General features: G+C 40.5%; 2 protein-coding genes across 5 annotated transcripts in view; both read left to right on the top strand.

Moving 5' to 3' along the window:
• LOC127410302 (metabotropic glutamate receptor 1-like) overlaps nucleotides 1–13,626 on the top strand; it is a 34,853-nt gene extending 21,227 nt beyond the window's left edge. For 2 of the 4 annotated variants that reach the window (XM_051645493.1, XM_051645494.1), the window contains exons 6-9: nucleotides 373–544; nucleotides 1,812–1,938; nucleotides 9,259–10,201; nucleotides 11,424–13,626. In XM_051645493.1, the coding sequence (XP_051501453.1) occupies nucleotides 373–544; nucleotides 1,812–1,938; nucleotides 9,259–10,201; nucleotides 11,424–12,180 (1,999 nt within the window). In that variant the 3' untranslated portion in view covers nucleotides 12,181–13,626. The remainder of the gene's footprint in view (nucleotides 1–372; nucleotides 545–1,811; nucleotides 1,939–9,258; nucleotides 10,202–11,423) is intronic. The other 2 variants (XM_051645495.1, XM_051645496.1) reach the window with 2 other exon arrangements.
• A 3,998-nt stretch (nucleotides 13,627–17,624) lies between these two features.
• rab32a (RAB32a, member RAS oncogene family) overlaps nucleotides 17,625–25,952 on the top strand; it is a 57,404-nt gene continuing 49,076 nt past the window's right edge. The window contains exon 1 of the mRNA XM_051645289.1: nucleotides 17,625–18,089. Coding sequence (XP_051501249.1) covers nucleotides 17,876–18,089 — 214 coding nt within the window. The 5' untranslated portion in view covers nucleotides 17,625–17,875. The remainder of the gene's footprint in view (nucleotides 18,090–25,952) is intronic.

Below are 25,952 nucleotides of genomic sequence, written 5' to 3'. Positions count from 1 at the left end.
TATACACAAACTAAAGATAACAGCACAACTGCTGCCAAATCTGCCACTGCCTTGTGCACATGTGTGTGTTTGTTTGTGTGTCTTTGTGGCACCTTACCCTCATCTGTAAGCCAGGAAGTATCATTAGTATGGATGAGTGGACTGAGCATCAGTAGGTTGTGCATTCATATCCAAGGTGGAGGATGCAAAGTTGAGAGACTTGGATGTGTGAACATGGTAGAAGTGTGAACTCTGCCACTTGCTAGTCCCAAGACTTCAACTGTGCAAAGCTACAGAGGATATATTTAATATGGGAGACTTTCTCTTTTTCTTTCACTTCATCATCATTATCTCTCTCTCTCTCTCTCTATCTTCCTGACTCTTTTCTCTAAGGTATGACATTATGAATCTGCAGTATGTGGAAGAGCTGGGCCGCCATGACTACATTAATGTGGGTTCATGGCATAAAGGTCTCTTGAGCATCAGTGATTATAAACTCATGACAAACCGCACAGAGATGGTCCGTTCTGTCTGCAGTGAACCATGCTCCAAGGGACAGATCAAGGTGTGTCTAAGGCATAAGCATGTATGCATTTTTGCGTAATAAATTACTCTCCATTGCTCCAGATGGAAAAACCTTAAGGCTCCCAGTTCAGCTTAGCCAGATAAACCAATGGTTCTCAACTGGTTTTGCTTCAGGACCCAGATTGTACATTGACCATCATGTGGCAACCCAACATATTATCGACATAAATTATCGTACAAATGTAAACAAAAATCCCCCTTAAATTCAAACACTGACTTTGATTTACCAGCCTAGCATATGGTACAAGCACTGGGCCAAATATTATATTAGTATTAGCCATATTATCAAGTGACAGGTGATTTTGCACCAAAATACCATGAAGTAAGCAGTCTTTTGGTCTTTGAAGTCACCAACAAAAAATATGGGAATTGTCTTCAACTCCCTTTTAAAAGGTAAAGGAATATTTTAGGTTCAAAACAAGTTAATATCAGAAGACAGCATTTGTCACATAAAAAAATTATTTTAACTCATCCCTCCTTTTCTTTAAAAAAATCAAACATTGAAGTTACAGTGAGGCACTTACAGTTAAAGTGAATGGAGCCAATTTTTGGAGGGTTTAAAGGCAGGAATGTGAACCTCATAATTTTATAAAAGCACTTACAATAATTCCTCTTTTTTAAACTCATGTATTATTTGAGCTGTAAAGTTGTTTAAATTGCCATTTTTACAGTCATTTTAGGGTTTTAGGGTTTGTTGACATTGCATCGTCATGGCAACAAAGTTGTAAAATTGGCTATAACTTTACACAGAAAGATTTAGGACGTGTTTTTATCACATTAAAATCCTGTTAACATGCATATTGGTTATGTCTTATGGCTATAATTGTAAACAAGTGAGTATTTTAATGTTTACGTATTGGCCCCATTCACTTTTATTGTAAGTGCCTCATTGTAACCCAGATTTTGCTTTATTAAATAAAAGGAGCGGCAAATCAAAACTAGTTTTTTTTTTTGTTTTGTTTTTTTCTTTTTTTTTTTTTTTGGTAATCAATTTTATGCCACAAATGCTGTCGATTGAGCTTAACTTGTATTTAACCTGAAATATTCCTTTAATAAGCCTATTTATTTTGCTATCCTATCTATGCACTATTATATGTTTGCATTTTATTATTATTATTATTATTAATAATAATATTTACATTTAGGTTTGTCTGTAACCCCGAGACCTGCAACACAAAAGTTGAGAACCAAGTATCTATTAAGTGTCTGGCATCAATGAAAGATTTCTGGATGTTTTCTGTTTGAAGGTGATCCGTAAAGGAGAAGTGAGTTGCTGCTGGATCTGCACTACATGTAAAGATAATGAATACGTTCAAGATGAGTTCACCTGTAGAGCTTGTGAGCTGGGCTGGTGGCCTGATGACGAACTGGCGGGTAAGTTGTTTACATTTCATTCATACATCCATCCCACTAGTTATCCACACACCTATTCATATATCTTTTCATTCAAACATTTGGACCACTATGCCACTGAGAATCACAACTTCTCGATAAAATATACGTACTTTATTCTGGTAACGTTTACACTTTAGATTCTGTTCAGGCCTTATCTTCTCCCGGCTCAATCACTTCTCTCTATGCCCTTCTCTTCTCTCTCTCTCTCTCTCTCTCTCTCTCTCTCTCTCTCTCTCTGGCCCGTGAGCCACGCATTGTTTTGACAGCTTTTTGCAGCAGTGAGCAGAGCTGGAAAACGGTGTGGTTGGAATCCCATTAGTACCCAGCAGCCGTGTGTCAGGCTCAACAGTTTCACGACAGAACCTGTGCAGCAACAGGAAATTCTGATTCCCACAGAGACAGACTGATCTGGGATAGAGAAAAGCTCTGTCATAGTGAATGAGATAGAGACCCTTCTCACTTCAGAATGTATAAGGAGAAATGCACATAGGAAAATACATAAAAAGTGGGGCACATGGAGCTTAAAGCTATGTAAAGAAATCAAAGCTCACATGCATATGAACTACATGATCACGACATGGCACAGTCTTTGCTATGTGTAATGTATCACTAATCCATGAAATCAAATACATGCAAATGCTAATAAATTAGAGTTTTCTGGTTTTTAGACAATGTTTGTTTGCTTTGACCTCTTCTGTTTGCTAGTTTACTCTTTCACTTTTAGCAGATATACACATTTAAAATGTACAGCCTTTCTCTTCCGGGAAAGCGGACCAAATATACTGATGACTATATGCAACTTTCACCACACAGATTTTTGTTCAATCATATGCTGTTTAGAATGTAAATGTCCCGCCCCCTGTGACGTGCACAGAACGGGGGCAGCAGGGGCGCAAGCTAAAGGTGCCCATCTGGTCATCCAGAAAATGTTTTGAAATTTAATAATTAAATTAAAATAGTTATAACAAAATTAAAATCTCGTAATAATCTCACAATAACAGTGCGCGCTACAGCAGATCGGGGGCAGATTCTCATCGCAAGTGATCCTCCCTATGCCCTACTCACTCTGAGGAGCAGAACCCTTGAAGGGGGTCCTCTGAAGGGAACACAGAATTACTGTATGAATGTGCCGTTCGTCTTGTGGAAGGGCCCATTCATTTTCACACTTTCGTTTCGAATGAGCTCTCGAGTGGCAGCCCCTCCTGCAGCAGTATCCTTTGAGGGAGCAAAAATTAAGTTTTGAATTCGCCCCGGAGCATTGAAGCGCATCACAGATTATCAGTTGTTTTTTTATTCTGTTTGTGTTTCATGAAGTTACATGCGAAACATGACAGAATATATCTGTTTACAGCATATAAACTCTAAAAGCTTTTTTTTTTTCTCCGGGCCATTACTTGATATTAATTTACAGTTTTATCTGAATGCTTAAACACTAACATTGATTCTTGAAGCACTATCTCTGAAACCATTAACACTTGTAGCCAATGCATTTACCAAGTGTGCCAAACTGAATGCACGTTCTCTGCTTTACACTCAGTTTGTAATTTTATAACACTTTTTGCCAAACTGTAAACACAACTCACTGCTTAACACTCAGTTTGCAATTTCATAACACACTTCTAGCAAAACTGCAAACATTGGTCTTTACATTGCTACACTATTTTGCCAAATGCCTTTCCACATTGACACATGTGAAAACACATTTAGATAATGAGTTCACTTTCAAATCAGAGCTTGAGCACTATAAATAGGCCACGGTCTTATGGCAAGACCCACAAAGAAGGCAAGATGTAATTTTTTTTTTACATCAAATGTTATTGTTTTCTTCTATTGCACTTTTGTTGTTTGAGGAGTGTTAGAACATTGAGAAAACAAATACAGTAAATAACCTTTTCTCCTTATTTGTATTGATAGTGTATTATGTTCGGAATACACATCCATACTTTCACATTTGGATGCCTGTGTGTATATGTGTTTACTACATGCATGACAAAACTTTATTGCAAACTGCTATGCTCTGCACACAGAAAAAGCAAAAGCCACAAGTGTTTTTCATTTATGCTATCAGTGCATCGTTGGCACTTTGTGTGCTTATTCAAATGATGGTTTGTGTGTACAGTATTGATGCAAAAAACATTTTTTTTTTAAAAGAGTTTGAAGAGTTTTGCAAGAATTGTTTGCTATTGCAAGAGATGTATAATGTTTTGCTGGTTTGGTGTAAGGTTTTGTGGTTAGTGTGTAGAGTTTTGCAAAAATAGCCTATAGTTTCAAAGATAGTGCCTAAGCAAACAGATAAAAACTAATATGTGAGTGAAATAATGTGTTGTTTTCTACTCTTTCTGATCGGCATGATGATTTGACAATATGTTTGACAGTTTGTGTAGAGTAAATAGTCATATTTCATAAGTTATGGAAACAGAACACTTAAAATTTGTCAGCAAATTAAGAAAGCACCTGGTAAGAGTTGGTTATAGCCGATTGAATTTATGCACTGTAAAGTCTTTAAAACGCCATTAAACCCATTTTGTGTTATTGGGGCGAGTAGCTATTAATTATTTTGATGATTTCTTTTTCAGCACAGAACATCAAAAGTATGCCAAAACATGTTTATGTATTATTTAAGCAACTCAAGAGCAAGCATACAGTAATTTCCTCATTTATTTTCAGCCTGCAATGCAGGCAACATGAATAATGAATAATATGTAACTAAACATGTTTACATACTTTGAGCTCATTTTTGATGCTACAATAATTGAATATATACTTTTGAATCCAGAAATTACATTGCTTGCATTGTTTTTGTTTATCAATGAAACATATAGTTAGCATTTTGGCTACTCACATACTCACAGAATGATGCGGACACACCAACGCAGAACTATAAATGCAAACCAACACAGGTCAGATAAAATGTCCACTCTATGTACTGTGTTGTCAGTACATCAATACATTTTATACTCGATTGCTCCCACATTTCCAACATCACATGGCACACCTGCAGTGTAGACAGCTTTATTAATTATAATGGGAGTGGTTGCATCGTTTTCAGTGATAGAAATATAATACATCTTTTATAGAATACTGCCATTAACTGAAGGAGCTGTCTGATTCAGGCAAAGCCAGTCTGGTTTTTGTGTGAACTAGTAGACTAATCACTTTCAGAAAAATACCATGGTATTACCATTTTTGGACATGTGGGCTACCCATTCAAAACCATGGTGACAAGGTCAGACTGGAAGCAGCTGAGATAAAATGATAAAGTGAGGGTGCAGAGATGAGAAAAGTGAAAAGAGTGATGAGACAAGAAAAAGATTAGAGCGCTATAAAAAAATAAAAAATAAACTGTGCCGTTACCACGATAATACCATGGTACTGAATGATTATATTCATATTTCATGATACTGTCATAGTACTCCAAGTACCAAAAGAAATACCATGATTTTACTATGACACATGTCAAAAACATGGGATTATCACAGACCATGTCTGAATTTTTTATTTATTTTTTTGTTAGGAATATAACAGAATAGGCTTTTATTTGTCAAATAGGAAACCATGGAAAAAATGTTTATAATACAAGAAAAATGCTTAAATACTCAAAAAGCAAAGAATAACTGCAACCTGTCAGGAAATATACCCAGGAGAGTAGGGTGCAAGTGCATTTTGGAGTTTTAATGAAGGACAGGCAGCAGTACAGTTCAAATGACAAGCAAAAAAATCCAGCAATGAGTACAGGCAGAGGTCAGGCAATTGGCAGACAGGGATAATCAGGCTAGAAGCAAACTCGTGGTCAAAAACAGGCAAGATATATCAACAAGGAATCAGGAAGAACTATGAAGGCTTGGTAACGTCTTAGACACAAGGAATAGAGCATATACTTCGCAGTGACTGAACGTGACAGAGTCTGTTATAAAGGGTGCAGTGATAGCTGTGGTGATGAGGTGCAGGTGAGGCTGATTAGAACTCCGGTGATTGGGATCGAGGTGGTGCATGGGAAATGGCCATATTTGGATGCTGCTGTGACCGATGGGAATCGGAGTTCATGACAGAACCCTCCTCCAAAGGGCTCACTCTGGGAACACTATTTCTCTTAGGTCTCCCCCTAGGGCGGGGACCTGGGCATACAGGATCAGGAGACCAGGCAGGTGACCACAGGGCAGGGACAGGTTCCGGAGGCCTGGGGGGTGGCCACAGGGCAGGGACAGGTTCAGGAGGCCTGGGGGGCGGCCACAGGGCAGTGACAGGGTCAGGAGGCCTGGGGGGCGGCCACAGGGCAGTGACAGGGTCAGGAGGCCTGGGGGGCGGCCACAGGGTAGGGACAGGGTCAGGAAGTGGAGCAACAGGAGTAGGAGCAGGCGGAGTCATAGGAGGTGGAACTTCTGGTGTTAAAGGCGGAGCCATGGAAGACTATGAGGGCGGAGCCAAGGAATGCTTGAAGGCAGGCAGAGCCAGGGGAGGTTCGAGAAGCGGAGCCAGGGAAGGCGGAGTCCTGGGAGCCATGGTGGGCTTGGAGCAGGGAGCCGTGGTGGGCTCGAGGAGCAGAACCATGGAAGACAGAACCATGGAAGGTGGAGCCATGGAAGGCTCGAGGGGCGAAGCCGTGGAAGATTCCGAGGGCGGAGTCGTCATGGTCAGGAACGCTGGCAGAAACTGGGGAATGACCTCTGTGGTCATGAGCACTGGCAGTGACAGGGGAATGACCTCCGTAGTTGTGAGCACTGGCAGAGACTGGGGAACGACCTTCGTGGTCGTGACTACAGGCGCTGGCTTTGGGACGGTCGAGGCGACAGGCACTGGCTCTGGGACGGTCAAGGCGACAGGCGCTGGCTCTGGCTCGTTTACTGTGGCAGGTGTGGGCGCTGGCTCGTTTACCGTAACAGGCATGGGCTCGTTGGCCGTGGCAGGTATGGGCACCGATACCCCATGAGGAATGGCCTTCATGGCCAAACGCACCGACATCAGTGGGATTCATTCACTTTGGCAGATAGTGCTGAAAACAACGAGGTACGCTCCGTGGTCGTTATCGCTGACTGCGATGGGGAAATCAACCACCGGAGATTGGCTAGTGTTAGCCCCCTCCAAAATGTATTTAGTCTTGCATATCCAATTTTCAAGGGTTCTATGGTTTCATTAGGGGGGTTGCAGTGTTTTCTTGACAATAGGCAAGGAACGATGTAACAGAAGCTCAAGACGGATTGATAGGTCTATAAATGAGTTGAGGGTAAGATGTTGATCCATGTATGCCAGCTCGGTTGAGATCTCTGGGTTTAAACCTTGACAAAATATGGACTTGAGCGCCACCTCCAGCGGCGATTGTTATAAACTCCATGGCATAATCAGACACATGGTGATTTCCTTGAGTGAGGTCTAAGAGTTTCTCTCCCATTTTTCTGCCATCAGGTGAGTTATTAACGATAGTCCATGTAAGAGGAGGTGATGCAGAGATAGCTTGTGTGATGGGATCAACCTTGGCATTGAGACCAATAAGGTATTGTTGTTGTTCCATTAACTGTCCATGATGAGTAAAAGTTTGTTTCCACTCTATGTAGTCTGCTGCATCCATGACAATCGTCAAAGTATTCTGTCAGGAAATACACCCAGGAGAGTAGTATGCAAGTGTAGTTTGGAGTTTTTAATGAAGGATAGGCAACAGTACAGTTCAAATGACAAGCAAAAAAATCCAGCAATGAGTACAGGCAGAGGTCAGGCGTTTGGCAGACAGGGATAATCAGGCTAGAAGCAAACTCGTGGTCAAAAACAAGCAAGGTATACCAACAAGGAATCAGACAGAGCTATGAAGGCTTGGTAACGTCTTAGGGTACGTTTACACGACAACAATGTACTAAAATGGAAACGTTTTTCCTTTGCATTTTTGAAAAGTTTCATGTACAGACGACAATGTTGTCAAAACGATCCCCGTTCACATGGATCCGCGAAAACGACTAAAAACGCTGTATTATGCATGCCAGACCAATAGTTGCCGATGTCACTTTGTAAAGAAACACTATGCGCCTGCGCACATAAGCATTCTTCCACAGAGCGGTGAATACAAACAATGAAGATGGCGATCGCTGGTCGTAGTAGTGATGCAGTAAATCTGCACTTTGCTGGAGAAGCGTCAATAAACTCAAAATCTTGAGCAGCACAAACACAGTCCTGTAGTCCACCATTGTAGTTTTTAATGTCTCGCGCATTGTTTTGAAGTACTCGCACACATGCCTATAGACTGAACACGTAATATGCGTGCGCATGACATCATCGTTTTCACAAATTCGCATTTTTGTATGTTAACATGGAGATGATAACGGCATCAGGCCCCAAAACGCCGTTGTCGTGTAAACGAACAGCCAAAACGCATAAAAAGTTTTCCGTTTTAGTTGAAAACGTTGTCATGTAAATGGCCCCTTAAACACAAGGAATAGAACATGTACTTCACAGTGACTGTACCTGACAGAGTCTATTATAAAGGGTGCAGTGATAGCTGTGGTGATGAGGTGCAGCTGAGGCTAATTAGAACGAGGTTGTGCATTGGAAATGGAGTCCGGGGTGGCCATATTTGGATGCTGCTGCGACTGATGGGAATCGGAGTTCATGACACAACCTATCTACACTGTAAAAAAATACTTTTATTAGTCAGAAATAATTTTTGTCTTATTTTCCAGTTAAAAAAAAAATGAAAATTAAAGAATTACTTAAGAAGAATATATTAAGTCTTGTTTGAAAAGAAATCAAACTATATTTAGGGGGGTTTATGCTTAAAACAAGAAAAAAATATTTGCCAGTGTGATAAGAAAAAAAAAGTATTTTCCCTTTGAATCAAGTTTTTTTTTTCTTATCCCATGGGCAAATTGTTTTTTTCTTGTTATAGGCATACATGTTAATAAAGTTTGTAAAACAAGATAACATTTTTTATGTCATTTTGCTTCTCAAGTAAATTAATCTTGTTTTAAGAATGTTTAGATATTTTTCTGAAAAACAAGACAAAAATAGTCATTTAGGAAATAATTTTTTGCAGTAGCAAATCATGGTTCATGGCCGTGACATGAATAAAGCCTAATGGCCATTTTAAAATAAAGGGGGACAAGCCCTTTGATGTCCTGCCCTAAACTTCCTGTTTCAATAGGAAACACATCAACATAGGAAAGAAAACTGCGCTCATCAAGTGAGAAGCAGATGTTAACTACACCATGCCAGGTTTTGCCTTATACAAACCAGAAGTTTTGTATTGTTCTTGTACTGTTAGTCATTTATTTTCTATTCATCTTGACTTTTGATTCCTATCTGTTCCCTTTATTTCAGAATGCATGCCTCTTCCACTCAGATACCTGGAATGGAGCAGCGTGGAGTCCATCATCGCAGTGGTGTTCTCCTGCCTCGGTATCCTGGTTACGCTTTTCGTCACCTTAATCTTCATCCAGTACCGTGACACGCCGGTGGTGAAGTCCTCCAGCCGTGAACTCTGCTACATCATCCTGGCGGGTATTTTCCTTGGTTACATCTGCCCCTTCACTCTTATTGCACATCCCACTGTGATCTCCTGCTACCTGCAGCGCCTCCTAGTGGGCTTGTCCTCTGCCATGTGCTACTCTGCACTTGTAACCAAGACCAACCGCATTGCTCGCATCCTGGCCGGTAGCAAGAAGAAAATCTGTACACGCAAGCCCCGCTTCATGAGTGCCTGGGCCCAGGTGGTTATTGCCTTTGTCCTGATTAGTATGCAGCTGGCTCTGGAAGTTACACTGATCGTGCTGGAACCCCCTGAGCCAGTGAAGAGTTACCCCAGCATCAGGGAGGTCTACCTCATCTGTAACACAAGTACCGTGGGCATGGTGGCTCCATTGGGTTACAATGGCCTGCTCATCATGAGCTGCACCTACTATGCCTTCAAGACCCGCAATGTGCCCGCCAACTTCAACGAAGCCAAGTACATCGCATTCACCATGTACACCACCTGTATTATCTGGCTGGCTTTTGTGCCCATCTACTTTGGCTCCAACTACAAGATCATCACCACCTCCTTCTCGGTCAGTCTCAGCGTTACCGTAGCATTGGGCTGCATGTTCACACCCAAGATGTACATCATCATCGCCAAGCCTGAGCGCAACGTACGCAGCGCCTTCACGACCTCAGACGTGGTTCGTATGCACGTGGGTGACGGGAAGGCCGCTCCCTGCCAGAGCAATAGCATCCTCAACATGTTTCGCAGGAAGAAGAACAACAACAATGCAACTGGCACCACCAAGTGAGTGTTAACTTTTATAAGTTGCAGTGCACTTTGAGTTACATTTATGAAATTTCAGCTAAATGCACATACAGGCTATGAAAAGTATGGAAATAAAATAATAGTATGTCTTTCTCAGTAGCACACCAACAAGTTGGACTGCACCGATAGAACTGAAAGTGTTCTTTCTAGCACGTGTGTGTATTTCAGTTGTCTCTCCTATGCTAGCTCTCCCACGTTTTTCTACCTGCTGAACAACCAGAGTATGTACAGAGTGTTTTGTTAGAGCCAGTGACTATACAGTTGGCATCTGTGCTAAATCCTCTTCTGAAATGTAACCTAATTTTCATCAAACTATCTATCCACTTAGTCCCTCTCCTTCTCTCCCAGTATTAACCCAATTCACAGTGTCCCTCCTCCCCCATTTCAAACCTTCTCCTTCCTCTCTTGACTGAAAATATAACCCAGTTCTCTCAGAGGCTATAGCTCCCATTTCCTGTTCCCTTCTAATTTTGATGCAGCTTTCAGTTCTGAGGCCTCTCTGTCCGCTTAACTTAATTATAGTGCTGACTGCTACTCGTTACAAGCAGCACCGAGAGCGGACAGTGTATGCCATGGTGATCTGAAACTGAGGGGAATTCCATGAGGCCCTTGTTCGTATTGCATGACATTCAGTTTGAGCAGAGCAATGCAGAGAATGAGCCATCATGGCTTTCATAATGCTCTGTAAGCAGGTCATTATGAGACACGCAATTGGCATGTTTGAAGGAGCTCTTTATCAGCGACTTCATGAATTAACAATGTTCAGTTATGCATTGTGTGCTAACCCTTATCATGAGTTTTATGGCTGATAATTGTACTAATGTGAAAGGGACAGTTCACCCAAAAAATTACAATTCTGTCATCATTTACTCATCCCTGTGTTGTTCCAAACCCATATGACTTTTAGAATGTTAGGCTCAGTCATCATTCACTTTCAGTACATCTTGAAAGTGAATGGTGACTGAGGGTAACATTCTGCCCTGCAACACCTTTTGTATTTTATGAAAGAGAGAAAGTCATATGGGTATGGAACAACATGAGATGACAGAATCTTCATTTTTGGGTTAACAGTCCCTTTAAGTGTTGCCAATAATGATGACATGCATATTGATAACATTCCTTTCATTTTCTTCTGTGTCTTCTGTGTTGCATTCTGGCGTTTCTTCGTGGGAATAACGTTGGGTCTCTGTTTCATTCATAGTCCTAATGGAAAGTCTGTGTCATGGTCTGAATCAGGTGCCAGACCCCAGGGGAGGGGGTCGAGTGTGTTCCACAGACTGTCTGTGCATGTGAGGAGGCAAGCAGTCGGCCAGAGTCAGACAGCGGTCATACGACCCCTAACTAATGCCTCACAACCCCCCAACCCTGAAAATGATGCTGGACTCAACACAGCCCCCAATGGCTCACACCCCAATGACAAGGCTCTCTTCAACCTCAGCGAGGGGCATGATGGTGGTCAGCGTCCCCAACAACAACATCAAACAACCCAAGAGGAAGGAGTACTCCCTTCCTATTCTCCCACTGACTTAATAGACCACACCAGTGATTGTCCACAGGGGAGGCAGATGGATACTCTGAGCTCTACAGTTCCTGATTTTGATCAATTTGTAACTGGCACAGGTAACAAGTTGAGCCCCGCCTATGCATCATCTGCCAATCATTTGCCTCTTCCCCTGCAGGGGGAGGCGTTCACTGAGGAAGGATCTGAAATGGAGGCTCTCGAACACATTCACGGGTTTTTGTGCGATAGTTCTACACAAGAGGAAGAGGAGGAGGGGGAGGAAGGTGTAGAGGAGGAGTTAGCACAGAGTAAGCTGACTCTGCTCACTCCACCCTCTCCGTTCAAGGACTCACTGCGGCTGGTGGGGTCCATACCTGGATCCCCTGCCTCTGATAATGAACCACTCTTTTCCCGGAATATGAACTACACCCCCAAACAGAGCTCTTTTACGCTGTAAAAGCACATGCTCAGGACACAAGGTACAAATGGCTCTGTTTATTAATCCATCACTACAGGATATCATTCCCTTGCTTACTTGGCTATCGATGAATTCCTTGTCAATATTATTGTATTTCAGAAAGCAAGAAGGACCATAAAATGATCTAATGGAATGTCCTGTTGGGAATATTTTTCTCCGAGGCTGCACTGGCAGCATCCGTTTTCCAAAATGCTGTGGAAAGTTGTAGTGCCAAATATCATTGTGTTGCTGTTCCCGCAATCTGCTGGCAAATTACATCACAACAGTCCAGGAGTGATAATGCCAGCTTGCTGCTTCACTATTTCACTCTTAGTGTTTTTTAAGTAAGATGAGTCACAGGAAATATCAATTTCTGGGATTTTATGTGCTTCTGAACTATGTAGCTGGACTTGGTAATGATAAACAGTTTAGTTAAAACTGTTTATAATCAATTGTGGAGCCGAGGGATTTTTGGATGTAGACAGCACAGAGACATAAGTGAACACAAACAAATCCGTGCACACACGTACATAAGTGGAAAATCACACAGTTTGCTGTTTGGTTTTAGTATCGCCTCTTTGATTACCATTATTCAGTAGTTTTCTGTAACCGTTTGACTCAAAGTGAAACAAGCAAACCATGTGCACACAATACAACAAACATGGAGTTCCCCAGCTTATGTATTGTCCAATTTCCTTGTGACTCACAAAGTAATCAAATGCAAGTTTCAGTAGTTTTGCTTAGAGAGTCAGAGACAAGGATTCTGATTGTAATTTTACATGATTGGTATAGAGTACTATTTTAGTGGAGCCAAGGTAAATAAAAAAAGAGAACACTGTTTTTCTTAACTTTATTTTGTCTCATGCGTAAACTCATCCTTGAAAAGGAGAGAGATGTTTTGCAAATGTTTGTATATTGTTCTGCCATCTATTGTTTTCCACACAGATGGTGTCTTTGTATCTCTGCTATATGTTTCTATAAGTAGAATGTGAAATATTTGTAATTTGTACAAATGTTGCTCTTTGTGATAAAGGGACATATATGGTGGTAACTAACTTTTCAGCAACTTTTACAAATCAGATGATTTCTCTTTTTAAATGTTCAGTTTTAAAATTTTACCTATGAGTAGTTGCTTCTAGTGGTAACTTGTAGCATTTACTGCCAATCTTGCGTAGGATTATCACATGAATTGCAACTGTAACGCTTTAAGTTTCACAGGACTATTAGAATGCAACTCTCAAAACAACATTATTTAACATAAGTATTGTAATTGTTATAATGGATTGTAATATTAGGTCTTTATAGTGTAAGTTGTTTGAAACAGATTCATTTGTTAAGTGTAAAGTAACTGACAGATCACCTGTTTACATGGTCGAACTTATAAATGAGGACAAATGCTCTTTTGCCAGGACAAATCATGCTGTAAAATAAATATTTTATATCTAAGACTGTGTGTTCTTTCAGCAATTTAAGCTAATTGCTTTCAAGAGCCAATATATAGTCTGGTTACAATGTGTACCAAATACAGGGGTTGATGCTTGTATAATGGATTCAGAGAATGTGTTTGCACCTGTATCTTTGTTTTACCCATTTTAAAAAGTCAGTCAAAGCGGTTTAAGATCAAGCATGGACAGATCAGTGTCTATTTTTTTGCATGACATACCTGCTTAAAATCATAATAATAATAATAATAATAATAATAATAATAATAAAAATAGTAATAATAATATTAATAAATTAGCTAAAACCACCTTAAGCTGGTTGGCTGGTCTCAGTGGTCAGGTGGCTGCTTTTTAGAGGAGGCATGGGGGCTGGGAGACCAGCAGGCCTCACTGCTTAAAAGGGATAGTTCATCCAATAATGAAAATTCTCTCATCGTTTACTCACCCTCATGCCCTCCCAGGTATGACTTTCTTTCTCAACACAAATTAAGATTTTTAGAAGAATATTTCAGCTCTGTAGGTCCATACAATGCATGTGAATGGTGACCAGAACTCCAAAAATGAGATTGTAGAGCCGAGGAGGGCGGGGCCGGGCTGGAATGAGACACACCCGGTCCCCAATCAGCCTGATGGGGCGCGCGAGGGATAAAGGCGGCCGGGGAATTAAATTATTATTTATATTATTAAGCCGGTTCTCGCCTCCTCCTTTCCACTGAACCCCCTTACACTGGTGCCGAAACCCAGAAAGGAGGCGGCGAGAACCGGCTTAATAATATAAATAATAATTTAATAAACAACTTAAACAAACACACAACCAAAAAACACACAGTACAGCTGTCTGTCATTCTCTCTCTCCGAACTGTCGTCCCCGGCCGCCTTTATCCCTCGCGTGCCCCATCAGGCTGATTGGGGACCGGGTGTGTCTCATTCCAGCCCGGCCCCGCCCTCCTCGGCTCTACAGAGATAAAGTCAGCATAAAAAATCCATAAGTGGTTTTGAGTGAGAACAGACCAAAATATATCTCCTTTTTCACTGTACATCTTGACAGCAGTCTCCTTGGCGATCATGATTTCAAGCTTGATCAGGGGTGGACTTAGCAATAGGCAAAGGTGGCCAACCGCCTAAATTATACTTCTTATCATTATTAACGCAAAATAACGTGAAACTTGAAATATCACTGTTATGACACCGATATGATTAATATTATTATTACTTTCAGCACTGTCAATGCAAGCATCCTGCTCAGATCAGGCCTTAATGGAATATTCCAAGGTTTTACACAACTACGCAAGTTCGTGGAGGTAACAGGCAGGGAAATCTCGAGTGCTCCAACTTTAGCGCATGGATATGGATGCGCTTTCAGGGTTGAGGTAATGTTACCTCTGCGCAGCGCACTGGTCCGCAAACCACAATTTTATCTACTGCACGTAAAAAAGAGCGGACGAAAATGAGAGATGATCACTTAAAATATGAGATATTATTCTTTTTGCCCTGAAAGTCTGTGAATGTCTAGATGCTTTACTTCTAGAGGATGAGTTTTTGTAGTGGTGAGCTTGTGACTGGGAAACACTGGATTCAGCATGTTTCTGAGATTAAGATAAACACTAGTGGGATGAGTTCCTCTAATACTCTATTCAGACGGGGGCCTGGGTAGCTCAGCAAGTAAAGATGCTGACTACCACACCTGGAGTCGCAAGTTCAAATCCAGGGTGTGCTGAGTGAATCCAGTCAGGCTTCCTAAGCAACCAGTTGGCCCGGTTGCTAGGCTGGGTATAGTCACACTAGGTTAACCTCCTCATGGTCACCATAATGTGGTTCTCACTCTCAGAGGGGTGAGTGGTGAGTTGTGTGTGGATGCCACAGAGAATAGCATGAAGCCTCCACAAGCTTTTAATTACAAATCAGGAATAAGAAACTAGGCCTACATACACTGATCAGTCACAACATTAAAACCACCTGCCTAATATTGTGTAGGTCCCCCTTGTGCCACCAAAACAGCGCCACCCCACACCTCAGAATAGCATTCTGAGATGATATTCTGCTCATCACAATTGTACAGAGCGGTGATCTGAGTTACCATAGACTTTGACAATTCGAACCAGTCTGGCCATTCTCGGTTGACCTTTCTCATCAACAAGGCATTTCCTTCCACAGAACTCAAACCAGCCCATCTGGCACCAACAATCATGCCACGGTCCAAATCAATGAGATAAATTTTTTTCCCCATTCTGATGGTTGATGTGAACATTAACTGAAGCTCCTGATCCATATCTGCCTTTTATGCACTGCACTGCTGCCACACGATTGGCTGATTAGATAATCGCATGGATGATTGTTGGTGCCAGACAGGCTGGTTTGAATATTTCTGTAACTGCTGATCTCCTGGGATTTTCATGCACAACAATCTCTAGAATTTACTCCGAATGGTGCCAAAAACAAAAAACATCCAGTGAGCGGCAGTTCTGTGGATGGAAATGCCTTGTTAATGAGAGGTCAATGGAGAATAGCCAGACTGGTTCCAACTGACAAAGTCTATGGTAACTCAGATAACCGCTCTGTACAATTGTGGTGAGCAGAATAGTATCTCAGAAAGCTATTCCGAGATGCAGGTTGGTGCTGTTTTGCCGGCACGAGGGGGACCTACACAATATTAGGCAGGTAGTTTTAATGTTGTGGCTGATCAGTGTATTCTGTGGTGTGTTAGAATTTTAGAAATTGCAATCATTTATCTTAACATGAATATTAATAGTTATAAAATATGTAATTATTTCAAAATTTGTTATGGATAAGGGTTTAATTAAAATGCAATTATTTTTTATGCTGTCCTGTAAATGTTGGCAGAAAATCCATTCTAATTGGCTGGCTGCTATAGGCAACTCTTGTGAGACAGAGAGAGACTCATCTGGTAACAAAGTTTTGTTTAAAATTAACCAGGCTGCTACAATGAGCACCTCTGAGAAAGCACTAGTCTAAAACTTTTTTATTTAATTTGCCAAAGTGTATGGCATTGAAAGAAATGAAAGATTGTCATTGAAGCAACTTGTGTGATTATTTGAATGAGCTACCACTATTTATGGCATACCATAGAAAATAATAAATTAATAGTAATAATACAGAAAATAATAACAATGAAGAGGGCCCCATTCCTGTACTTTGCCTAGGGCCCTCAAATCACTAAATCCGCCCCTGAGCTCGGTTAAACTTTCTATAGCACCATCTAGTGCTCTGCACATACGTCAAGTACTAGGAAGTGTAATTGAGCTTGAAATCATGAACATGCCTAAAGACTGCAATGGCAAGATGTACAGTGAAAAAGGAGTAACATTTTGGTCGGTTTTCACCCAAAACCAACTGGATCGCTTCAGAAGACATTGATTAAACCACTGGGGTCGTATGGATTACTTTTATGCTGACTTTATCTCCTTTTTGAGGCTGTTAGAGTTCTGGTCACCATTCACTTGCATTATGGACGTGCAGAGCTGAGATATTCTTCTAAAAAGCTTTGTTTGTGTTTAGCAGAAGAAAGAAAGTAATTCACATCTGGGATGGCATGAGGGTGAGTAAATGATGAAAGAATTTTCATTTTTGGGTGAACTATCCCTTTAAACCATCTAAGACCAGCCAACCATCTTCCAGGCTGGTTTTTACCTACTAGGGATGGTTCACGATCTAAAAACAAACAAACAAACAAACAAACAAAAAAACCACTAAGACCGGAGCTTATAGTGCTATTTCATAAAGAAACAATTTCTGACCCCACATTACTGTAAATACCACGTTTATACATATTCAACGCAGTACATCGCGCTTCATTTAATCTCCTTGATTACTTCTGTGAACCAAACATAAGGTTATGAAATCTCTGCAGGCGAGTCAGCTCTCAAGATCTAAACATGTTGAAATCAAACCCACCCTTATTTCGCCTACATGACTCACGAGACCTCAGCTCGTGAGTCTACTTGTGTTCTTTATTTCTTTGACCCTAACCCCCAAGAAAGGGAAAAGAAAAACATTCCAATCGAGGCGTGATATTTCCGGGTCCTATGACTTATCAGGTGGTTGTCCGGTGGGAGGAGAAGTGTATGCTTTCTCTTCGAATAATTTGCTTTACACGAAAGGTGTAGCTTTCTTACCCAAATTTAAGAACACTTCTCCAAACTGCCCGAGGGAGAAGAGGGGAAGTGGTTGCTCGAGAGTTGCCAAAACTTTCCTTTCTCATAACTGACATTTGGAGTGTGGCACTAACTGGCAGCATGGCAGGCGTGTCCGTGTCGGAGTGTAAGGAGTACTTGTTTAAAGTTTTGGTGATCGGGGAATTGGGTGTCGGAAAGACGAGCATCATCAAGCGATACGTGCATCAGCTTTTCTCGCAACACTACAGAGCGACTATAGGCGTGGATTTTGCGCTCAAAGTCATCAACTGGGACAGCACAACACTAGTGAGGTTACAGCTGTGGGACATCGCAGGTAAGATAAGTGCTAAGTAAATGGGAAAGTGCTAAACCTAAACACTAATTTGCATTTAAACCGGTGTAGTTGATGATGTGTATACATGGTCACCATTAAAACTACTCGGACAATAAACTTGTTTTACATGTCTCTACATTAAATCAGCCATAAACCACACACACACAGTAGCACATGACTCTTGATGTAACTTTGAGCTTGAGGCACTGGTCCCAGATCTATAACGCTATTCAGCCTAAGGCAACTGTAAATGAAAAGGGAAAATGTCTTTGAAAAATGTCTGGAAACTGGGTTACAGTGAGCACTTACAATGGAAGTGAATGGGGCCAATTCGTAAACATTAAATTAATAACTATTTCAAAAGTATAGCTGCAGGACGTAAACAGTATGTGTGTTAACATGATTTTAGTGTGATAAAGTCTCTAGCTAACCTTTTCTGTGTTATGTTATAGCAAAATTACAACTTCGTTGCCATGACGGTATAATGTCAACAAACCCTAAAACGACTGTAAAAATGATGATTTCAACAGCTTTACAACTCCGATAATACATGAGTTTTAACAGAAGAATAAATGTAAGTGCTTTTATTAAATTATAAGCTTCACATATCTGCCTTTAAACCCTCCAAAAATTTGCCCCATTTACTTCCATTGTAAGTGCCTCACTGTAACCTCGATTTTTGCTTTTTTTAAGGAAAGGAGGGATGAGTCGAAATAGTTTTTTGTGGTAATCAACATTATGCCACAAATACTGTCGATTGAGCTTAACTTGTATTTAACCCGGAATATTCCTTTAACCTGATGCTAAAAAAAACTTCGAGAAGCGGTGCAAATGTCAAAGATGTCCTTTAAGTGCATCTTACATAGAAACACAATTGAAAAGCAGTGCAGACGGATGAGAAAATTGTTTTTATCACCCTAGTGAAATAATTGCTAACACAATGTAGGTCATGTTGTGAGACTGAAGAGAAGGGAGGGGAGAGATATGCTTTATGCCACTATAATGACCATGTCTCAAAACCTTGCAGGCTTTATACAGAGACCATTTTGGGGCCGTTTGGAAAGGGCCTCAAATGTGTTGCTAGGCAGCTGAATTGGTTTTGACTTTCCTCCTGGCTGCAAAAGCAGACATTCACTAAGCAATCTGTAAGTTATCAAACATCAAATATGCTTTACCTTTACCAGTCAGCCATAAAACGTGCCTGCATGAAAAATGAAGTGAAATCACAGCCACCGAAACCTTGACATAACCTAAGAAATATGCATGTTATAAAACAATAGTCTTCTTCCTTCCTTCCTTTCTTTCTTTTCATTTATAGCCCCTCTGACTCATTCTTCCTTGTGAGAAAGTGTGGTGAAAAAGTTGTGTAACTGTACAGTTCCTTGCCTTTGGATGCTTATAAAACCATGTCCTGGCATTTCACAGTAGAAGAGAAAAGAACACCGTTCCTCTATAACAAGGGGTGGTGTGCAGTGCTCATGACCTTTGTTAGCACTTTAAATCTGTTGTTCTTTGTTAATTTTTCCCTATACATTAAAATGTCATGCATGTTTCTTGCATCTTATATGCTTCAGAATTTGTCAGAATGACTCAGCATTTTCACACTAAAATTCGAGAGCTGGAAGGAGAGCTGTCTTAAATCTATTCACACTCTCTTTCCATTGCTGCCCTTCAGAAGTATATCAATACTGCAATAGGCCTATATTTTCCCAAAGAGAGATAATGTCTTTCCACTGCAGTATTCCTGAAGCACAAAAGAACCATGGAGGTATATTTAATTCAATATACTGTACCAACTGTCCATGCCAAATAAATGGACAAATTTAGTTTTCAATTTAATTTCATTATCACATGCATCAGAAGGAGGCTTTGTAAGATTGGCTTGGTATATGTGCATCTGTGTGCAATAGGCCTACACTGATCTCACCCCTTATTTATCTTAGACAAATTAAACTGCACCCTGGCATGAGCAGATGCAAGTACTTTCACATTGTTTGAGGCTGAACTACATACTTTTCCAAAATGTTGCTCTTTGTATTCACATTTCCTTAATAGGTTGTTATGAATGGCAGTTTGACACACTTATGTTTAGTGACCCACAATGCAGTAAGATTTAAGATGGCTGATATCACTGACTGTTCTCACTTTTGACACTGATTTCTCACTGGCTTAATTTTTTGGAAAGTGATAGTTCATGAGAGTTTATTTACTTAAGGAATTTCCAAAAATGTTTTCCTTGTTTTGGATTCATCAACTTGAGTATTCCAGTGCTGAATTTCCTATTACAGTTGACACAAAGCTTTTGGAAATTTTGAGTCTGATGTCTGTGCAGGCCCTAAATAAACAACACATGTTCATTAACAGGAAGTGGAGATGAAAAGCACATCGGTAATTGAAAGTGGTTAGAGATAGATCAGTGAGCTTAATTATACTCTCTTTATACAGTGGTGGCCAAAAATATTGGCACCCTTGGTAAATATGAGCAAAGAAGGCTGTGAAAACAAAACTCTGCATTGTTTATCCTTTTGATCTTTCATTCAAATAAATCTCAAAAATTTAACCTTTAATTGAAGTAAAACAATTGAAACAGGGGAAATATCTCATTATTAAATAAATATTTTTCTTCAAAATGCATTGGCCATATTTATTGGCACCCTTTTATTCAATACTTTTTGCAACCTCCCTTTGCCAAGATAACAGCTCTGAGTCTTCTCTTATAATGCCTAATGAGGTTGGAGAACTCCTGGCAAGGGATCTGAGACCATTCCTCCATATACAGAATCTCTACAGATCCTGCAAATTCAGAGGTCCATGTTGGTGGACTCTCCTCTTCAATTCACCCCACAAATTTTCTATGGGGTTCAGGTCAGGGGACTGGGATGGCCATGGCAGAACCTTGATTTTGCGGTCAGTGAACCATTTTTGTGTTGATTTTTATGTTTGTTTTGGATCATTGTCCTGCTGGAAGATCCAACCAGGGCCCATTGTAAGCTTTCTGGCAGAGGCAGCCAGGTTTTTATTATTTATCTGTTGGTATTTGATAAAGTCCATGATGCCATGTATCCGAACAAGATGTCCAGGACCTCTGGCAGACAAACAGCCCCACAACATTAAATATCCAGCCCCACATTTAACCGTGGGTGTTGGGTACTTCATCTCTGTGTGCACCAAACCCATCTCTGGCGTTTGCTGCCAAAAAGCTCTTTTTTTTTTTGTTTTGTTTCATCTGACCATAGAACCCAGTTGCATTTGAAGTTCCAGAAGTGTCTGGCAAACTGAAGATGTTTGAGTTTGTTGTTGGATAAGAGCAGAGGCTTTTTTTCATGAAAACCTCTTGCATTTGAGACGAGACGAAGTATTTATACCGATAGTACCGGCAGGTTATAAATTGCTGAATATCTCACTGATCTGCCGTGGAAGTCTTTGATGGAAGAATTTGACGGGTTGCTGCTGGGTTTGGGAATGTAGTTAGTGGGTTTAATATCCATGGTGGCGGGTTGAGGTGGTGTAATTGAAGAGCAAGACGTGGCTTGGTGTTCAGTTGACCTACAGATGGTGCATGACATGCTCTTGCATCCCAGGAACACTATATTGTAAGTCTAAATCTAGCACTCCCCAGTACTGACATTGGTTCCACTGTGTTACTCATGCTGCACATTTAGCTGAAAATAGTTTGCCTCCATAAGACAGTGATGGATAGATAATCTTTGAGCTCGCGCCATCTGTGTGGGAATGTGGAGCATATAACTTCGGTATAATGGCCGAAGGCGATACAAAATTCGGTGAAGGTGAGCATGGGGGAAACGCTGCATGAGGGATTTTTGAAGGTTAACAGAGAACTCGCCGCAGTCTATGGTTCTGATCGTATTATCATGAGGGACTGTTGAAAGTAAAGAAGAAAGGTCTATGTCTGCACCTGTTAGAATTTGAGAACGTAGATGGTTGGAGACTGGCGGGGGTTCTGAAACTGCAGCACTTGGAGGAATAGCTAGAGGTATTGCTGTCTGCAGTGTAAATGAAGGCAAGCGATCTGGGAAGTCGGGAAAATCCGGAAAAGGATTTGGGACCAGATTCACTTGCTGAGGCAGCCTTGTGCAAGGAATTGTGTGGGTGGGGTTAGAATGATGAATAGAAGGGGGATAAAGTAAAAGAAGAAAATGGGTCTGGAGCGGGATTGACCGGTGGAGGCAGCCTCATGCGGGAATCCGCTCCAGTGGCCCATGGATAGAAAGGAGTAGAGGGGAAGCTGGAGGCGGGGAGGAATGGTTTGTGTAGAAAAGGCAGAGGCGTTTGGAAGGGCTGATGTTTGCATGCCTAGGGTATATAATATCTGCGGTGGCTAGAGCGTGTTTCATAATCCATTGATGGTCCATTTAGCTATGCTGGGGATGGAATCCTGATTTGGCGTGGAAAAGGCATGCGATGAGGAGGAATGTGAAGCTCTTGAGGGAGAGGGAGAAGTGATAATCCTTCGGCGGCACCTGGGAGAAGAGTTCTCCGAGCGTGAGGTTTGGTGGCCTTGATTAGCAGCTGAATGTTGAGGAATGGCAGTGGGGGAAGCAGAGATGATCCTGGGTTTGACAGCCAGTTGTGGGAAGTCCGGAGCGATGGAGAATTCATCGTTGGAGGGGAACAGGTTGAGTTCCTGAGACATCTTCAAGTATGGGTGAGGTGTAATGCTGGAAGAATTGATGCCATGTAGAGGTAAGCGGCTGGAGCAATGTGATTGGTCAGATTAAATTACCTTGCCCCTCCCAAACCTTGTTTATGATACTCCATACAAATTGTCCTTCAAACAACTTGGAAATAGAAAATAGTTTGGCAATCAACAGATTAGGGTAGGTGATAAGACATTGTATGTTTTGTATGATGACAAATTGCATGTCAAAAAGCGTTGGCTCTTGGAATTCTCTGTTTCAAATTTACTTTGATTTAAAACATTATTATCATTATAAGGCATTTCGTTTTTTAGTACTGTGGAAACGTGTAAATGGCATGTAGACAGTTTTGTTTCTTTCCCGCTCCTCCCTGGGGTTCTTCAACAACAATTAACATTATAAAATAACATTTGATTTAGATTTTGATCTACAACAAGTCAACATTTTAAGATAAAGCAGTCTTATTTCAAATATTAGAATCAATATTATTATATAAGGGTGCCTTGTGGTGAAATAATGCAAGGGCACTACATATTGTGTCAGCACGTTTGTGTGTGAATAATGAGTTAAATGAGTTGAGTAATGTTAAAAAAAATCTGCCCCACCCATATCTGTGGTCACGAGCCGCTTCTGGAAGGAATATTCCATATTACGGTCTGGGGACATGATTAATTGCATACATTTTAACACGTTATTTTTTTTATTATTAAAATTATATTTTTGTTATTTTTTAACCGCACTAAATTAACGCATTAAATCAAAAGCCCTAATTAATATATACAGTCAGAAAGTATTCAGACCCCTTCATTTTTTTCACATTTTGTTATGTTGCAGCCTTATGCTAAAATGCATTAAATAAAAAAAAATGTTCACATCAATCTACACTCCATAACCCAAAATGACAAAGCAAAAGCCAGATTTTTGATATCTTTGCACATTTATTAAAAATAAAAAACTGAAATATCACATTGACATAAGTATTCAGACCCTTAACTCAGTTCTTAGTCGAAGCACCTTTGATTACAGCCTCAAGTCTTTTTGGGGATGATGCGACGAGCTTTGCACACCTGGATTTGTGGATTGCACTGTGCTCTTGGGAACCTTCAATGCAGCCAACATTTTTTGTAGCCTTCCCCAGATCTGTGCCTCGACACAATCCTGTCTCTGAGCTCTGCAGGCAGTTCCTTTGACCTCATGGCTTGGTTTTTGCTCTGATATGCATTTTCAGCTGTGAGACCTTATATAGACAGGTGTGTGGCTTTCCAAATCATGTCCAATCAATTGAATTTGCCACTGGTGGACTCCAATCAAAGTGTAGAAACATCTCAAATGTGATCCAGAGAAATGGGATGCACCTGAGCTAAATTTCAAGTGTCATAGCAAAGGGTCTAAATACTTGTGTGATATTTCAGTTTTTTCGTTTTAATACATTTGCAAAGTTATCAAAAATCAGTTTTTTTGCTTTGTCATTATGGTGTATGGAGTGTAGATTGATGTGAATTGTTTTTTTTTTTTTTTTTTAGCATTTCAGCATAAGGCTGCAACTTTCTGAATGTACTGTGTATATGTGTGTGTGTGTGATATATATATATATATATATATGTAGGGCTTTACTGGTTGTTTAGATCAGTGTTACTATCAGAAATAATTAATAACTATTTCTGTAGTTATTAATCAATATTTAAATTAATTAATTGGATCTAACTCATTAAAACCTCATATGGGGCTCCAGTAAATGTAGTGTGCTACGTTTAGGAGCAAGTTTGGTTATTAGCAATAATTAATAATTATCAAAGATAATTATTAATTATTAAAATCAATAGAACATTGATGAGAATCAGTGTTAGCTTTTTTTAATCCTTTAAATCAACAGTTATCAAAGAATCGTTAATTGTTAACGTTGATGAAACATTAATTAAAATTAACACTAGCTTACTGATCATTCAAATTCAAAGATAATTATCAATTATCAAAAATCAATAGAATATTAATAAGGATTCACATTGACGGGGCACCACCCTGAAATCAGGGACTAATAACCAAATAGTAAAACAGTCTCAATATTAGATTGTTTTCTTAGGAAAATCGACATTCCGAAGAATATCGATTTTCGGGGAAAAAAACAATGAATGAAGGTTTGAATCCGAGCACTGACATCTCGTCAGCATGACACAGGCGTATGCAAAACAAAACAAAACACTTCTCTTTGTAATATAAACAAAAGTTTATTTATACAGTAATATCAATTAATAATTAATACAATGCAGTCAATGAACTTCTGACTTACAACTACAAACTAAACAGTGATATGATTAGATATGGAAACCAAAATAATCCTATAACACATAAGGTGTGTGTGTGACAGTGTGTGTGTCAGTGTGGTTAGTGAGAGAGAGAGAGAGAGAGAGAGATTATTCAGTGACAGCCCGAAAGCTGATTTCGCGATAGCTGGAGATAAAGCAACCGTGTTCATCACTCAGAGACGCGGTTTTACGAGCGGGGCTTGTAAAAGTCCCTTGTTATTTGACTCTTTAATGGATGAACTCAGTTGCTGTCTCACCCGCGATGGCGAAAATGCACAACAGTCCAATTTGGTTGGACCACAATACAGCAACACAAATTTGTGATAATTAATACCCTGAGTATTAATAATTAGCGGACATGGCGGTCCGTAAACTGTACAAGCAAAAAACCTTGAAACACAAGAATAACACACTATAATATTCTATCTCTGCCCAGATGTAAACCTCTTACTTGAATTGCATGAGGACAGAGGTAGAATGTGTTTTCCTCCGTCCTTTAACTTTGACCCGGTTCCTTGAGGCTCGGGTGATGACGAGAAGACGTTTCCTCGCGCTGTCGGCGGGCGGTATGGCTGTTGATTCTCAGAGGGCGGTACGGCTGTTGATTCTCAGCGGGCTGGCGGAGAACTCAGAAATGTCGACTTGATTGAAGATGGAAGAGAAATCTTTAATCTCTTCACTTCTGTGGGCCAACGGATGAAGATGCGAATTGCTCGGCAGTCTCCTTCGGATCCGTTAGAGTGTTCGGTTGAACACAGAGTAATCTCAACTCGTCCAGCGAGATGGAGATTGTATGGCTACAGTTTCAAGTCGGACATTACGTCCTTATGCCACGAGGCTGCACCGGAGAGCAGCAAAAAGCTACGTCCGTATTCGGTGAACTAAGTCGCTGGAAGCCACTT

Source organism: Myxocyprinus asiaticus, chromosome 19 (assembly GCF_019703515.2).
Source record: "Myxocyprinus asiaticus isolate MX2 ecotype Aquarium Trade chromosome 19, UBuf_Myxa_2, whole genome shotgun sequence".
NCBI classification, from domain to species: domain Eukaryota; kingdom Metazoa; phylum Chordata; class Actinopteri; order Cypriniformes; family Catostomidae; genus Myxocyprinus; species Myxocyprinus asiaticus.
The sequence above is the reverse complement of the archived record's forward strand: the minus strand, read 5'-3'. Positions and strand labels throughout refer to the sequence as shown.